At 43.9% G+C, this 15976-nt stretch overlaps 1 protein-coding gene across 1 annotated transcript in view; it reads left to right on the top strand.

The window, feature by feature from the left end:
* The window catches only part of LOC115129574 (palmitoyltransferase ZDHHC9-like), a 45011-nt gene extending 38616 nt beyond the window's left edge, over positions 1-6395 (top strand). The window contains exons 7-9 of the mRNA XM_029660093.2: positions 1309-1412; positions 1810-1897; positions 2362-6395. Coding sequence (XP_029515953.1) covers positions 1309-1412; positions 1810-1897; positions 2362-2568 — 399 coding nt within the window. The 3' untranslated portion in view covers positions 2569-6395. The remainder of the gene's footprint in view (positions 1-1308; positions 1413-1809; positions 1898-2361) is intronic.
* The last annotated feature ends 9581 nt before the right edge of the window (positions 6396-15976 follow it).

The raw sequence follows: 15976 nt of genomic DNA, 5'->3' as shown, positions 1-15976 counted from the left end.
ATAGGAAGCAGATTCTAGATTTCATTTTGGATTAGAGATGTTTAATATGAGTCTGGAAGGAGAGTATACAGTCTAGCCAGACACATAGGTATTTGTAGTCGTCCACATATTTTAAGTCCAAACCGTCCAGAGTAGTGAAGCTAGTCGGGCAGGCGGGTGTGGGCAGCGAACGGTTGAAAAGCATGCATTTAGTTTTACTAGTGTTTAAGAGCAGTTGGAGGCCACGAAGGAGTGTTGTATGGCATTGAAGCTTGTTTGGAGGTTTGTTAACACATTGTCCAAAGACACCATTATGTATACATCTGGCCCGTCTGAGTAGAGGTGGAATAGGGAATCACCCGCAGCAAGAGCGACATCATTGACATATACAGAGAAAAGAGTTGTTCCGAGAATTTAACCCTGTGGCACCCCCATAGACTGCCAGAGGTCCGGACAACAGGCGCTCCGATTTGACACACTGAACTCTATTGGTAAAGGAGACACTGAATATCCCTTTGAGCATAGTGAAGCTATTCATTAAGCTTTGGATGGTGTATCAATACAAAGATACAGGTGTCCTTTCTAACTCAGTTGCCGGAGAGGAAGGAAACCTCTCAGGGATTTTAAAACAGTTTAATGGCTGTGATAGGAGACAAATGAGGAGTGAAAAGGACGTTTGTATAAAAAATATTTCCGAAACATGCATCGTTTGCAATAAGGCACTAAAATATTACTGCATAGCAATTCAATTTTGTCCTGAATAGAAAGCATTATGTTTGGGGCAAATCCTACACAACACATCACTGAGTGCCAATCTATATTTTCAAGCATAGTGGTGGCTGCATCATGTTATTGGTATGCTTGTAATTGTTTAAGGACTGTTGAATTTTTCAAGACTTAAAAAAATTGAATAGTGCCAAGCACAAGCAAAATCCTAGAGGAAAACCTGGTTCAGTCTGCTTTCCAACAGACACTGGGAGGCAGTCACCTTTCAGCAGGACAATAACCTAAAACTCAAGGTCAAACACACTAGATGTTCCAAAGTGGCCTTGTTAGTTTTGACTGAAATTGGCATGAAAATCTATGGCTAGACCAAAAAATGGCAGTCTAGTAATTATCAACAATCAACTTGACAGAGCTTGAAGAGTTTAAAAATAATCATGTGTAAATGTTGTACTATCCAGGAGTGCAAAGCTCCTTAGAAACTTACCCAGAAAGACTCTCAGCTGTAATCACTGCCAAAGGTGATTGACTCAGGGGTTTCAATACTGATCTAATCAAGATATATTTGCTCTTTTTTTACGGGTGGCTCTATTTTGTGTTTTACAGATCAAAGGCTCATGGTCGGGAAAGAACCGGCTGCAAAACCCCTACAGCCACAAGAACATTGTCAAGAACTGCTGTGAAGTGTTATGTGGGCCTGCATACCCCAGGTACTGTACAGAAGGAGCACAATTCTGTGCTCATAGGATTAACTAGTGTAGAAAATACTCTGCTGCTGTGGTTTTCATTGTTTTACCCTCTCATGGTCTCTTTCTCTCTTGCTTCTTCTTTCTTTATCTTCCTCTTGCTAACTTCCCTCTACTATTCTTCTCCTCTATAGCCACCCTCTGGTCCTCCCGCCCTTTCCGACCCTCCCTCCCTCGTCTCACTCTCACTACTTTCTTGTTCGCTTAGTCTCTAATATTATTCCTCTCTCTCATCCTGTAGCCTCCCTTTATCCTCCCCTTACCTCCCTCCTTTGTCTTTCTCTCCTTTCTCTCTCACTCTCTCCTTTCTGTTCAGTGGTGAATAGGGTGTTGTTGATAACTGTTTGTCTCCCCTTGGCAGTGTCTTGGACAGAAGAGGGCTGACGCAGGATGATTTGCCTGTTCCTGCGTCCACTGCCGCCCAGAGCAATCCAGTGCCACAGACCACAGTAAGCCCACGCACGCACGCACACAAATTTACTGTCTGCCACTGAAATGGTTTCAGCTTGCCAGACACAAAGCATTAGTAGAGTGAACGTGCATACAATATAGCCTAAATCAATTGCATAGAGGGAGGAGAGCAAAGGGTGTGAACAATGTACTGTAGAGCAGAAACCATTTTCATTTTTTTTTATAAAGATACTATTAATGTACTCTGCAGCTCACAGTTCTGTAGACATTTTGTGTCTGTACAGATGCCATTTTGTACTGGTGTCTAGTCTATCCTACTATAGCCGTTTTGTACATTGCAATGTCTACAGTTGCCATCTACTGTAGCCATTTTGCGCCTCACTTTGTCAGTATTTTTTTACTGGTGCAATATCTTGCCTTTTCACATCCCCTGAATTCAAATATCAATAGTTTAGTCTTTGGCTACTATTAGTATCCTTATTGTTTCATGTTCCCTCTGTAGAAAACTACAGCTCCACTCATCCCCAACGAGCACACCCCTGACGACGCCAAGTCCAGCATCGCAGACTCGGCCATCTCCCACGCAGAGAAAGGAAGCCCCTCCCCCAAGAAGGAGAAGCCGCCCACTCCCGCCAAAGTCCCGCCCCTGGCCTCACCTGAAACTGACGTGGAGGCCTCCATCATTATCGCCAAGGAGAAGGCGCTCTAGCTGCGTGGTGGGGGTGGAGACTCATTCCTTGCCCCGCCCAAAGTCAGTTTATCACTAAAACGCTCTGTCTGGACCTGTGAGGAGACACTTTAATCAACCTCTATATGAGTGAATCTATCTGCCTGTAATGAGTGGGAAATGACTGCAGGGCTCTGACTCCCTGCTCATTCCACCAGATATCTATAGTTGGTGCCCCACACCAAACACTGCCTCTCCCCTAACTCAGTGACTGTAGGACTGCTTGATAGACATTCACACTTCAGAAGGGTGGGGTGGGGTAGGGTATTAGGGGCGGGTGGCTCAGCACCTTTCTCATTCCCCTGAACATTGCGTGGATAAACACAGAGAATGGTGAAACTGTGGGAAGAACTGCGATGTCACTGGATGCAGATGACTATATTCCCCGGGTAGTGTGAGGCTGAGGGTGTCCTAAAATGTGCACCCGTACCCAGGCGCCTCTGGCTTATGGCTACCTGTGGACTCGCTCTGATTCTGTTCATTCTCTGTCTTTTTTTTGTTTTATAGCCGTGATGCTGACTTTTTAAAATGTGAAAAGGCCAGTTCTAACATACTAGCTTTTGTGTTGTAAACCCTCTTAACACATACATACACACTATTAGACCGTTCTCATCTTCTCAACTGAACCACACGAACAGCCCCCTATGCAATTAATGGGAAAGTTGGCCGTTTGGATAATGAGAATATAAGGCCTGACAACTTGTTTAGGGTGTGTTGTAACAGTACAACATAGTGGTGAAAGGAAACACTTACCATGGGAGGCAATATCTCAGCCACCATGTTGTCTCTTCCGGGAAGTCAAACAACAGTACCTGATTTCCACTGATATTGCTGCGTCGAGTTCTATCCTAATTAGCATCTCCGACTAGATTTGTTGAGATGAAGGTGCCGCCTCGGGCTACAGTCCTTCCATTTTTATACTGTTATAGCAAAAGGTCCAGTTATTCTGGAATAGTTAAACATCCACATTTGCGCTGACCATTTGCAGGGGGTACGCTCAGAGTTCCTGTATCTAGCATTAGAAATGGACACTTTGCCACTGTCCCCGGAGTGTGTCTGCGTAGGCGTGTGTGTCAGTGTTGGGGGCATTTCAATTCAGTCAATTCAAGAAAGTAAAATGAAATAAATGTTCCAATAAACAAACAAACAAAGTTTACCCTCTGAATTGACTGCATTTGTATTGGAAACCCCAACCTGTGTGTGTGTGTGTGTGTGTGTGACAGAGAAGGCCTGATTGCTGCTGACAGTAGACACTAGTTACAGTGCCTTATTGAGAAGCTGCGCTATCACATGCGACTATAACTGTAAGGTTGTCCATCTACAGAGAAGACCCTCAGACTCCAGTTCATGACTCGGCACTCCAAATCGTACACGCAGACTGTCCAACGAGAAACAAAGTCGCTTATTATAGTTACCAATGAGACTGCAAAAAAAAAAAGATGAAGTAAAGCCATTGTTTAAATGTACATACCCGTATGTAGGTGTTAAAAAAAACTTTAAAAAACTAACTTGGATCTATTTCTGATGAAAAGAGAAGTGACCCAGGTTGTGTCTGTTTTTGGAAAGTGCATGTGTCCAGTGTTAGATATTTGCCTGTGTATGAAGGCCTGCCCTGCTTCTTGCAAGTCATGCAACTCCTGAATTTGTCCTCCTAGCGTTCACTGTCAACTCTGTGTCCTTGCTCCATGTCATGATCCATTGATGAGAAAAGCGTTCATTGTTTCCACGCCTCCATGCCTCACTCTTTCGCCTCCTCTCTTCCACTCCATCTTTCCCAGGGAAGATATTCTGTTCCCCAGGCAACAGTCACGGCCAAAGCCATCCGTGACGGGCTCATTATCAAACCGAAAAAAATCTAAACTGAAGCTGCTTTCTCTCTCTTTCTCCTGTCAACACATTCCGTTAATTTCACACCAAATGGAGCAGAGGATTATGGGGGTTTGTGAGAGGTGGGGCAAGGTGGTTGAGTATTGCAGGTGCTTCAGTTCAAGACAACTCGAAGGGACAGGATTCACAAAGGGATAAGTCGGTGAGACTGGCTTGCCTGACTGTTGGGTGATATGTTAAACTGATAGTGGTTGGAGGGAGTTTGTGTTATGCTTTGTGTTGTATGCAAGGCAGAGTAATTGTGATGTATACTTGTATAGAAACAGTATAACCACGTTGACAGTGTCGTTCATCCTCTTCATATGCCCAAGATAATTGTACCCCACGATGAAGAGGACTGTAGATCTGTGTCCGTCCTTTCATTCATACGTTAGTCAGACGCGATATCTGACTGCCACTGGCCCTGTATTGATGAAACTTGGGTGAATGATGTATCTTGCCATAGAGATCCAGTATTTACTCAATTATACTGATTGGCCCGAAGCGAAAATGTGTTTAGTCACACGCATTATCTCAATTGGCCCAAATGAGGGCAGTGCATCATGTTTACTATTGCCTTATTTATATATGAACAGAATGATACTGAAATAATCAGATTTAATGAATGGAAAGGATTGCAGAGCTACTGTATATGGCCAAGCAGTGTGTTTATACTTTTGTTGATTTCATTTCACAAAGATTCTCTTTTCTGGTGAAAACGTGTATTTGTATTGGAAATGTGAGTAGGGGAGTTACTAGTTTCCATCTAGGCCCTTGCAGTGTTTTTATCACTATTTTTTTTACATCTGGAGTAGACTATCAAACAATCCGGTGAAGGTCATGGAAGGGATTACTTTAGGGAAGGAAAGATGAAAGCCAAATCTATATTCACTTGCGTAGTCTACAGATTCCGGAAGGATACTTGTGCTGTTGCCCCTAGACGCCGGTCAGGGTTAGTTTAGAATTTTCCCCACCAATGGTCTCTGCGTCCAGTATGAACGAAGTTGGAGGTAGTTTCGCTAGGCAATGCTAACTAGAGTTAGCAACTTCCTTCAAACTGCACGCAGAGCCACACAAATGCTATCCTTGAGTTCATCTAACTCTGGGGAAGTAGATAAAGGTTCCCATTGACAAAATCCCAAAGTATCCCTTTAAGGTTAGGATTGGGGGAGGGGAAGCCGATCCTACTATAGATCTGTACCTAGGGGAAGTTTTACCCCGGAGCTGCTGAGAATGTAAGCCGCCTTCTGAAATGGACAACAAATGGATGTTTTAATCAAATAGTGCTGTACAGTATTTCCTGAATGTGGGTGTGTGTGTATTGAGAAGGCCTTTCAGGAAATGTATTATTTTTTTTTTATTTTTTTTTTTTGTCTTTCGGAGCAGTTGTTAGGTCTACCCTCAAACCAATCCTATCAATTTAAGTTGATTCGTTTTTTTCCCCCCCTTGAATAGTATTCTGTTCTAGCCAGTTGTAAAAATTCTCTCTCCGTAGATAACTGTGCTGCTGCATTGCTGTCAATGGAAAGTGTGACCGTATTGGTGATTGTGATTTAACAAATGAAAAAGGGAATGTTCATGTTAAAGTTTAAGCTGGTTGAAAGATAATTGAAGGAATTGGACCCTCGTACTATTAATGTTATCGTTATGGGCATATAGTAATTGTCGATACAATGACTTGGGAAGTTTGGACTTTTTCCTCTCAATGTTTGGATGTATGATTTTTGATTTATAATGTGAAAAGTACGTGACGAGGGTCTGAATGCTCTGATCTACATAACACAGTACATAATGCAGTAGATACAATACCACTGATGGACTAATATTTATGTTCACATTGTTTAGTAATAACATTGTGATTACGTATATTTCATGATATTTCTCACTTCTTTTTACATGATTGATTGACATGTCTGGTAATTGAATGTTGTCATTATTATTAATCATCTTGTCTCTGAATTATTGCATGGAAAGGATTTTGACTGCTGACTGCCAAATAATATCTGTCAAATCATTTTCATACATGGAGGGACCAGGAAATCTGGTCACAATACACACAGTGGAAGGATCAGAGACATTTAAAAAAAACATGAGTAGACACAGAACCTTGAACAGATAGAAATTGGATCATCTTGATCAGATCGTGAGAACCACATGTTAATGCAAGGTGCAACCAGGGCTATAAATAGACATTCTTTGACATCAGCGAGATTGACCCTCTGGTCCCCATCTCAGTGACTATTCACCCGCTATTTGTTTGGAGTGGATATCTCAGAAATGAAGGTGTAGCGAAGGTATGGCTACATCTACACCATATTCTGACCTGGACTTAATTCCCTTATAATTCTACCACCTTTATGCGTGAGAGAACCAGGAATATGGGGCTCTATTCAATCCGCATTGTAAAAGTTCATCTTTACAGCGTGACTGAAATGTAATGGCAATATTCCTGCTTTAGCAGAGACTGCATTCACGGTAAATGCTGCATATGTCGGCTCAATCGGAAATTCACTTTAGATTTCTAGCGTGGAATCTGTAAGCAGCTTTACAGATTGAATAGAGCCCAAGGTCGAGCGAACCTGACGGCTCCAAGTAGACAAAGCATCTACTTTATATTTTCTGATAGAATATCCATGAACTGCAATTTATAAATTGATAAGCGCTAGGTAAATGAGCAATCCTTTTGGAGAAGGGGATTGTAAATAAACATAGCAATTGTTTTCGATTATTTTTCCTTATGATCCTGGGAGAAGACAAAAACCAGTCATGGAAGGAAGCAAACTGAAAATCATAACATGACACGTATTGTGGCCCTTTTTCCACAGTGAAGTAGGCTATACATCAGTGGCGACTGGTGGGAGGATTTATAGCAGGACTGGATCATTGTAATGGATGAAACGGAGTCAAAAGTGGTTTCTATATGTTTTTTTGATACTTCCATTTATTCCGCTCCAGCCATTACAATGAGCCCGTCCTATTCATGGGTTGCATGTTTGGTCACAATATTGTTTTGAACGTTCTGTTGTGGAAATTCTTCCATATGGGACACTCGATGTATAATTTAAGATTGACTTCAACAGTTAACTGGAGCGGTTCCAACAAACTTGATGCACCATTGTGAACGTCTGTCAGAAGCTCTACCGGGGCAGTCCCTTTAGTTCCTGTCCCTATTCTGCAGACAAGTTATATTTGTATGATTTAGCTTATTCATCATAATTAATTCATCATGTTTGCTTCATTCATGTGACCGACCAATACTAGTTCATGCATGTGACAGACCAATACCGCACGAGGCTTCGTCTCCCTAAGCTGAGCCCTTGAAACGGGTCTTTCGTTCTCAGAACAAGGGTCTGGGCGTACTGCCAAATTGAACGAATCCACACCATCAATATCTGCAATCAGTAACTTGCATGAGCACAGAAATTGGTTATTAGAAAAGCACAAACATACATTTTTTTTATCACTCAATTACATTTTCATTTAAACATTAGATTATAGCTTCTATCAAAAGGTTCTGTACTCCTTTTAAAGTAAGGGAAATCAACACAAAACCATTATTTCAAACCCTTCATTCTGGGTTCTACAATCCTTGTAAAACCATGGCTTTAGACCTTCGCTTCATACAGTTACACATATGCTTCATTACACAATTTTATTTATGGATTCTGGCAATGACATTTCAGCTGAAGCTTTTGTTGCGAGTGGCATGTTAAGGAACGATCGGTATCTCAATGTATTTCTAGTTGAAAGTAATATACATTTCGCAGTGTGCAGACCTCCACAATTAACCTGATACCCCAAATGAACAATTTTGGATAATCCTAAATTAATTACGAGCATGGTTGACCATCCTCCTCCCTCCCAGCATTCATTCTTCTGGCGTTTCAGTTCGTCCTCCCAGTGGCACATGTTCAAAGTGGATGGCCCTTGATAATGTCCCGATTTCTCTCACTTGAGCCACAACTGTGTTTTACATTACATTTACATTTAAGTCATTTAGCAGACGCTCTTATCCAGAGCGACTTACAAATTGGTGCATCCACCTTATGACATCCAGTGGAACAGTAGTGCATCTAAATCTTTTAAGGGGGGTGAGAGGGATTACTTTATCCTATCCTAGGTATTCCTTAAAGAGGTGGGGTTTCAGGTGTCTCCGGAAGGTGGTGATTGACTCCGCTGTCCTGGCGTCGTGAGGGAGTTTGTTCCACCATTGGGGGGCCAGAGCAGCGAACAGTTTTGACTGGGCTGAGCGGGAACTGTACTTCCTCAGTGGTAGGGAGGCGAGCAGGCCAGAGGTGGATGAACGCAGTGCCCTTGTTTGGGTGTAGGGCCTGATCAGAGCCTGGAGGTACTGAGGTGCCGTTCCCCTCACAGCTCCGTAGGCAAGCACCATGGTCTTGTAGCGGATGCGAGCTTCAACTGGAAGCCAGTGGAGAGAGCGGAGGAGCGGGGTGACGTGAGAGAACTTGGGAAGGTTGAACACCAGACGGGCTGCGGCGTTCTGGATGAGTTGTAAGGGGTTTAATGGCACAGGCAGGGAGCCCAGCCAACGGCGAGTTGCAGTAATCCAGACGGGAGATGACAAGTGCCTGGGTTAGGACCTGCGCCGCTTCCTGTGTGAGGCAGGGTCGTACTCTGCGGATGTTGTAGAGCATGAACCTACAGGAACGGGCCACCGCCTTGATGTTAGTTGAGAACGACAGGGTGTTGTCCAGGATCACGCCAAGGTTCTTAGCGCTCTGGGAGGAGGACACAATGGAGTTGTCAACCGTGATGGCGAGATCATGGAACGGGCAGTCCTTCCCCGGGAGGAAGAGCAGCTCCGTCTTGCCGAGGTTCAGCTTGAGGTGGTGATCCGTCATCCACACTGATATGTCTGCCAGACATGCAGAGATGCGATTCGCCACCTGGTCATCAGAAGGGGGAAAGGAGAAGATTAATTGTGTGTCGTCTGCATAGCAATGATAGGAGAGACCATGTGAGGTTATGACAGAGCCAAGTGACTTGGTGTATAGCGAGAATAGGAGAGGGCCTAGAACAGAGCCCTGGGGGACACCGGTGGTGAGAGCATGTGGTGTGGAGACGGATTCTCGCCACGCCACCTGGTAGGAGCGACCTGTCAGGTAGGACGCAATCCAAGCGTGGGCCGCGCCGGATATGCCCAACTCGGAGAGGGTGGAGAGGAGGATCTGATGGTTCACAGTATCGAAGGCAGCCGATAGGTCTAGAAGGATGAGAGCAGAGGAGAGAGAGTTAGCTTTAGCAGTGCGGAGCGCCTCCGTGATACAGAGAAGAGCAGTCTCAGTTGAATGACTAGTCTTGAAACCTGACTGATATGGATCAAGAAGGTCATTCTGAGAGAGATAGCGGGAGAGCTGGCCAAGGACGGCACGTTCAAGAGTTTTGGAGAGAAAAGAAAGAAGGGATACTGGTCTGTAGTTGTTGACATCGGAGGGATCGAGTGTAGGTTTTTTCAGAAGGGGTGCAACTCTCGCTCTCTTGAAGACGGAAGGGACGTAGCCAGCGGTCAGGGATGAGTTGATGAGCGAGGTGAGGTAAGGGAGAAGGTCTCCGGAAATGGTCTGGAGAAGAGAGGAGGGGATAGGGTCAAGCGGGCAGGTTGTTGGGCGGCCGGCCGTCACAAGACGCGAGATTTCATCTGGAGAGAGAGGGGAGAAAGAGGTCAGAGCACAGGGTAGGGCAGTGTGAGCAGAACCAGCGGTGTCGTTTGACTTAGCAAACGAGGATCGGATGTCGTCGACTTTCTTTTCAAAATGGTTGACGAAGTCATCTGCAGAGAGGGAAGAGGGGGGAGGATTCAGGAGGGAGGAGAAGGTGGCAAAGAGCTTCCTAGGGTTAGAGGCAGATGCTTGGAATTTAGAGTGGTAGAAAGTGGCTTTAGCAGCAGAGAGAGAAGAGGAAAATGTAGAGCGGAGGGAGTGAAAGGATGCCAGGTCCGCAGGGAGGCGAGTTTTCCTCTATTTCCGCTCGGCTGCCCGGAGCCCTGTTCTGTGAGCTCGCAATGAGTCGTCGAGCCACGGAGCGGGAGGGGAGGACCGAGCCGGCCTGGAGGATAGGGGACATAGAGAGTCAAAGGATGCAGAAAGGGAGGAGAGGAGGGTTGAGGAGGCAGAATCAGGAGATAGGTTGGAGAAGGTTTGAGCAGAGGGAAGAGATGATAGGATGGAAGAGGAGAGAGTAGCGGGGGAGAGAGAGCGAAGGTTGGGACGGCGCGATACCATCCGAGTAGGGGCAGTGTGGGAAGTGTTGGATGAGAGCGAGAGGGAAAAGGATACAAGGTAGTGGTCGGAGACTTGGAGGGAGTTGCAATGAGGTTAGTGGAAGAACAGCATCTAGTAAAGATGAGGTCGAGCGTATTTCCTGCCTTGTGAGTAGGGGGGAAGGTGAGAGGGTGAGGTCAAAAGAGGAGAGGAGTGGAAAGGAGGCAGAGAGGAATGAGTCAAAGGTAGACGTGGGGAGGTTAAAGTCGCCCAGAACTGTGAGAGGTGAGCCGTCCTCAGGAAAGGAGCTTATCAAGGCATCAAGCTCATTGATGAACTCTCCGAGGGAACCTGGAGGGCGATAAATGATAAGGATGTTAAGCTTGAAAGGGCTGGTAACTGTGACAGCATGGAATTCAAAGGAGGCGATAGACAGATGGGTAAGGGGAGAAAGAGAAATGACCACTTGGGAGAGATGAGGATCCCGGTGCCACCACCCCGCTGACCAGAAGCTCTCGGGGTGTGCGAGAACACGTGGGCAGACGAAGAGAGAGCAGTAGGAGTAGCAGTGTTGTCTGTGGTGATCCATGTTTCCGTCAGTGCCAAGAAGTCGAGGGACTGGAGGGAGGCATAGGCTGAGATGAACTCTGCCTTGTTGGCCGCAGATCGGCAGTTCCAGAGGCTACCGGAGACCTGGAACTCCACGTGGGTCGTGCGCGCTGGGACCACCAGATTAGGGTGGCCGCGGCCACGCGGTGTGGAGCGTTTGTATGGTCTGTGCAGAGAGGAGAGAACAGGGATAGACAGACACATAGTTGACAGGCTACACAAGAGGCTACGCTAATGCAAAGGAGATTGGAATGACAAGTGGACTACACTTCTCGAGTGTTCAGAAAGTTAAGCTTACGTAGCAAGAATCTTATTGACTAAAATGATTAAAATGATACAGTACTGCTGAAGTAGGCTAGCTGGCAGAGGCTGCGTTGTTGACTATGTAGGCTAGCTGGCAGTGGCTGCGTTGCTGACACTACACTAATCAAGTCGTTCCGTTGAGTGTAATAGTTTCTACTGTGCTGCTATTCGGGGCTAGCTGGCTAGCTAGCAGTGTTGATTACGTTACGTTGCGTTAAAAGAACGACAATAGCTGGCTAGCTAACCTAGGAAATCGCTCTAGACACACAATTATCTTTGATACAAAGACGGCTATGTAGCTAGCTACGATCAAACAAATCAAGCCGTTGTACTGTAATGAAATGAAATGAAAAATGTGATACTACCTGTGGAGCGAAGCGAAATGCGACCGGGTTGTTGAGTGCGGAAGTTCTGTTCGGTAGACGTTGGCTAGCTGTTGGCTAGCTAGCAGTGTCTCCTACGTTAAGGACGACAAATAGCTGGCTAGCTAACCTCGGTAAATTAAGATAATCACTCTAAAACTACACACTCTAAACTACACAATTATCTTGGATACGAAGACCGCAAAGACAACTATGTAGCTAGCTAACACTACACTAATCAAGTCGTTCAGTTGAGTGTAATAGTTGTGCTGCTAATCGGTAGACGGTGGACGTTAGCTAGCTGCAGTGTAGACTGCGTTAGGACGACGAAATACGATAATTACACAATTATCTATGATACAAAGACGGCTATGTAGTTAGCTAAGAAGAAATTGCTAAGATTAGACAAATCAAACCGTTGTACTATAATGAAATGTAATGAAATGTAATACTACCTGCGGACCGAGTGCGGATGCGACCGCTCGCTCCAACCCGGAAGTCAAAGTCCAGTTTTACAGTCCATTATGTATTTTCCTACCAGTACACCTGCAGCATGAGAGAAGTTTGGATGGGATCTCTCTCCATGCTCACTCCACATGGACCCATGTTGCACTCCTGAGAGAAAAGGCAGTTGATAGCTTCGATTGGATGCTTTGTACAGATTGCCGGCTCGGATTCAGATCTCACGGTAGAAGTGGAGAAGGACCATAGTGAACGCCATTGTCGCCATTACTTCAGCCGGTTAGAGGGGATGAGGTTTACACTGTTCTCAGTCAAATGATCCCTTCCATGCATCTAGATACCATCTGTGGTCATCTTCGCCATAACCTCAAGAGAGGACAGATCAGAACAACAGTTTAGGGCATTTCTGATTCAGGAAATCCAGACAATTTATTTATGACAAATTATTCATTGTATGACAAATTAGTACTACTGCCAATATTCTTAATACAAATGTCAAAGAGAATAATACACAGTTGAAACCATTTTCTTCCCCCCAAATTGGCTTATACTCCCCTATTATCTTGGCGATCTCACCACAGAGTTACAGGGTCGGGGAGTAGGAGGGCTAATTCTTAGGGAGAAATCCCGGCCATCCAGCAAACCCAATCTGATGAGATTTGTATTGAAGCAAGACAAAAACAAAACGACAGCAATACACTTCATCATATATCACTCGATGTGGGGAAAACTTCAATCAATTTGGAGTAACTGTCAATCATTAACAACATACTTTTTTTCCTTTTACAGGGAGGCATGGGAAGAAAATCTATTTGCATATTTAGCAAAGAGCTCCAGGGAATTGGTAATTCCCCCTTTTGGACACGACTCTCTCTCTCTCTCCGTCTCATGTTTCAAATCACACATAGGACTGTTAATGATAAACTTCTTCCTAATTATAAGTGTTTACATAACCCATTAAATCTCACCCAATGTCTCTAGTCTTTCTAGTGATCGTGATCAGGCCTCACCAGAAAATCAGAACAGATGTCAAAGGTCATTCATCCCCATTGAGTGTTTATTTCCCTGTACCGCACGTTATTTAACGATATTTCAAACATATTGTGTATCAGGTTTACATTGGGTTTTTCAGTACATTTCTTATCAGGAGAATTGACATGTGTGCAAACAAAACTCTGACAATAGATACTTCAGAAAAATTCATTTGTGTGCCCTTTTAAGGTGCATCCTTTCTAACCTGTGAAAAACCCACTAAAATAAAAAGACCCCGCGCAATAAATCAGTATCAACACCACTAACAAATATAAACTAAACAAACAAAATTACCTTACTTTATTTGGGGCTCCTTTACCAGCCGGATTCAGTTACCTTCATACTAACTCCAAGGCACCAAAGACTTGGTAGAGGACATTGAAGAAGCCCTTGAAGAAAGAAAATAAACATGTAGTTAGTTTTCACTATGCTACATTTTAATCAGTCCTAAACCTTCTTAATCATTAATCGAGTTTACTGCATCTTGGGCAGGAAGTCTTGATAAAACCATGCATATACAGATTTAAACTTCAGACACATCAGCTGATATGATGTTCCATAAAGATGAATAGGCACCTTCTTATTTAACTATTGCGTTGACATACAGTCCTGTGCTAACTGTCCCTGGGACATAAACTAGTCAAAATATGAAACCTGTTGTTTAACAAATCTGCCAAGTCAGTAGTTGGTACTAAAAACATTAACTTGAATATACTTCAATTCGGGACACAGTTCCACGTAATGGAAACAGATTATGTTTGTAGATGATATTTCCTTCTTTACTTATATAATTTGTGCTACCCAAACTATAGAATTTTAGTAATAATAATTGGAACTTGTCAAATACATGTCTTATTCAATTATTCATACCTCGATCTCAAATGTACAACTATAACCTTGTTTGAGTTCAGTGAGTACTGACGGCTATCCACTGTTCCCCAGGAAATCTCTAAGCTTGCTGTTGCTAGCTAATTTGTCCTGGGATATAAACATTGAGTTGTTATTTATATTATACCCGAAATGCACAAGGTCCTCTTCTCCGACAATTAATCCATACATAAAGAGGTCAACTGAATTGTTTCTAGTCATCTCTCCTCTTTCCAGGCTTTTTCTTTAACTTATATTGTGATTGGCATCTAAACATTCATAGTATTACCACGACGACCGACAACACCATTCGTCTTTCAATCACCCATGAGAGTATAACCAATGAGGAGATGGCACGTGTGTATCTGCTTCTATAAACCAGTGAGGAGATGGGAGAGGCAGGACTTGCAGCGTGATCTGCGTCACAATTAAAACTCACTTCTAATTTAGCCATTGGCAACTCACACATTCGTTGACACGCGCGAGCAGTGTGGGTGCAATAATTTTATAATATAGATTTTTACATTTATTGTGCAGTGCACGTTATGCGAGCGGTGTAGTCAGGATGTTAAAGCTGGTTTATACTACAGGTGTGTTCGTAAATTTAATCTGGAGTGCCATGGAGTGCTCAGTGTGCTCTGGACGTTAGTAAACTCAAAGCGTTGTCTGACTGTCCATTCGTAAATTCAGAGTGTTTTGCTCTCGGAGCGTTAAGAGCGCACACTGGACACTGGCGGAGGACTAGGGTTGATCTGAGCATTCTGACCTAACAGCAGTCAAGCACCCAAACTAACTGGCTAACGTTGGCTAGCTACTTCCAGACCCAAATGAGAGAACAGCTCACTCTGATAATTTTACTCACCCTAGCAGAGCTGGTTAGGCTGTTATGTTATCCAGAGCATTGGTGACTGCAACTGAGCTGGCTAGCCCATCTTCAAAGAAGCATCTTCCGGAGTGAATGGATGGAGAATAAACTCTGTAGTTCTGTTCAGGACTACACTACAAGTCACCGGGTACCAGACAACTTCAGAGGAGAACAACAGTAGAAGACTTGTTGGAACCCTTGTGGATCATCAGAGCTTTACAAGCGTGCCGCGAAAAAGGCCCAACCCACTTTCCAAGGCGGCCCGGTTCCGGGAGATACACGGCGAACCAAGACATTTCAGGTAAATGTATTCCTGATTTCTTATGCCAAGCGGGCGACGGTTCGTGTGCAAAGTATACATTTGTAGTTTCTAAATGTAGCGATGTTAAGGGTCTCTGTCCCTCTCTCTCCATGTCTTTTGTAACAATTAGCCATATTGTTGTCAATGTTAAAGTATTAAGTGTGTATGTTTAGCCTGTTACCATTTTAATTACCTAGTAAATAAATAATGAAACCAATTTGTGTAGTACTGAATCATAAGAAAGGCTCAGGTTTTTGCAGATGCAAGGTTACGACTGTTCAGAATGATGATATGATACGAGGTTATGATTAATAAGTTGACTGTTTATAGATGTGATAGGTAAAGACCTTTTTCGTGTTTAATTCAGGAGATGGTAACTCTTTAAAGAACCACTCGTGGTGTCCCAGATCCTAATTAGTTAATGATTCATTTAATTGGGTAACAATTAGACATATTTAGGTAATTAAATAAATACGTCTTCAGAATAATGTTAAAGTCAAGT

This window comes from Oncorhynchus nerka, linkage group LG5 (assembly GCF_034236695.1).
Source record: "Oncorhynchus nerka isolate Pitt River linkage group LG5, Oner_Uvic_2.0, whole genome shotgun sequence".
Taxonomy (NCBI): domain Eukaryota; kingdom Metazoa; phylum Chordata; class Actinopteri; order Salmoniformes; family Salmonidae; genus Oncorhynchus; species Oncorhynchus nerka.
This window is presented reverse-complemented; position numbering and strand designations above follow the sequence as displayed.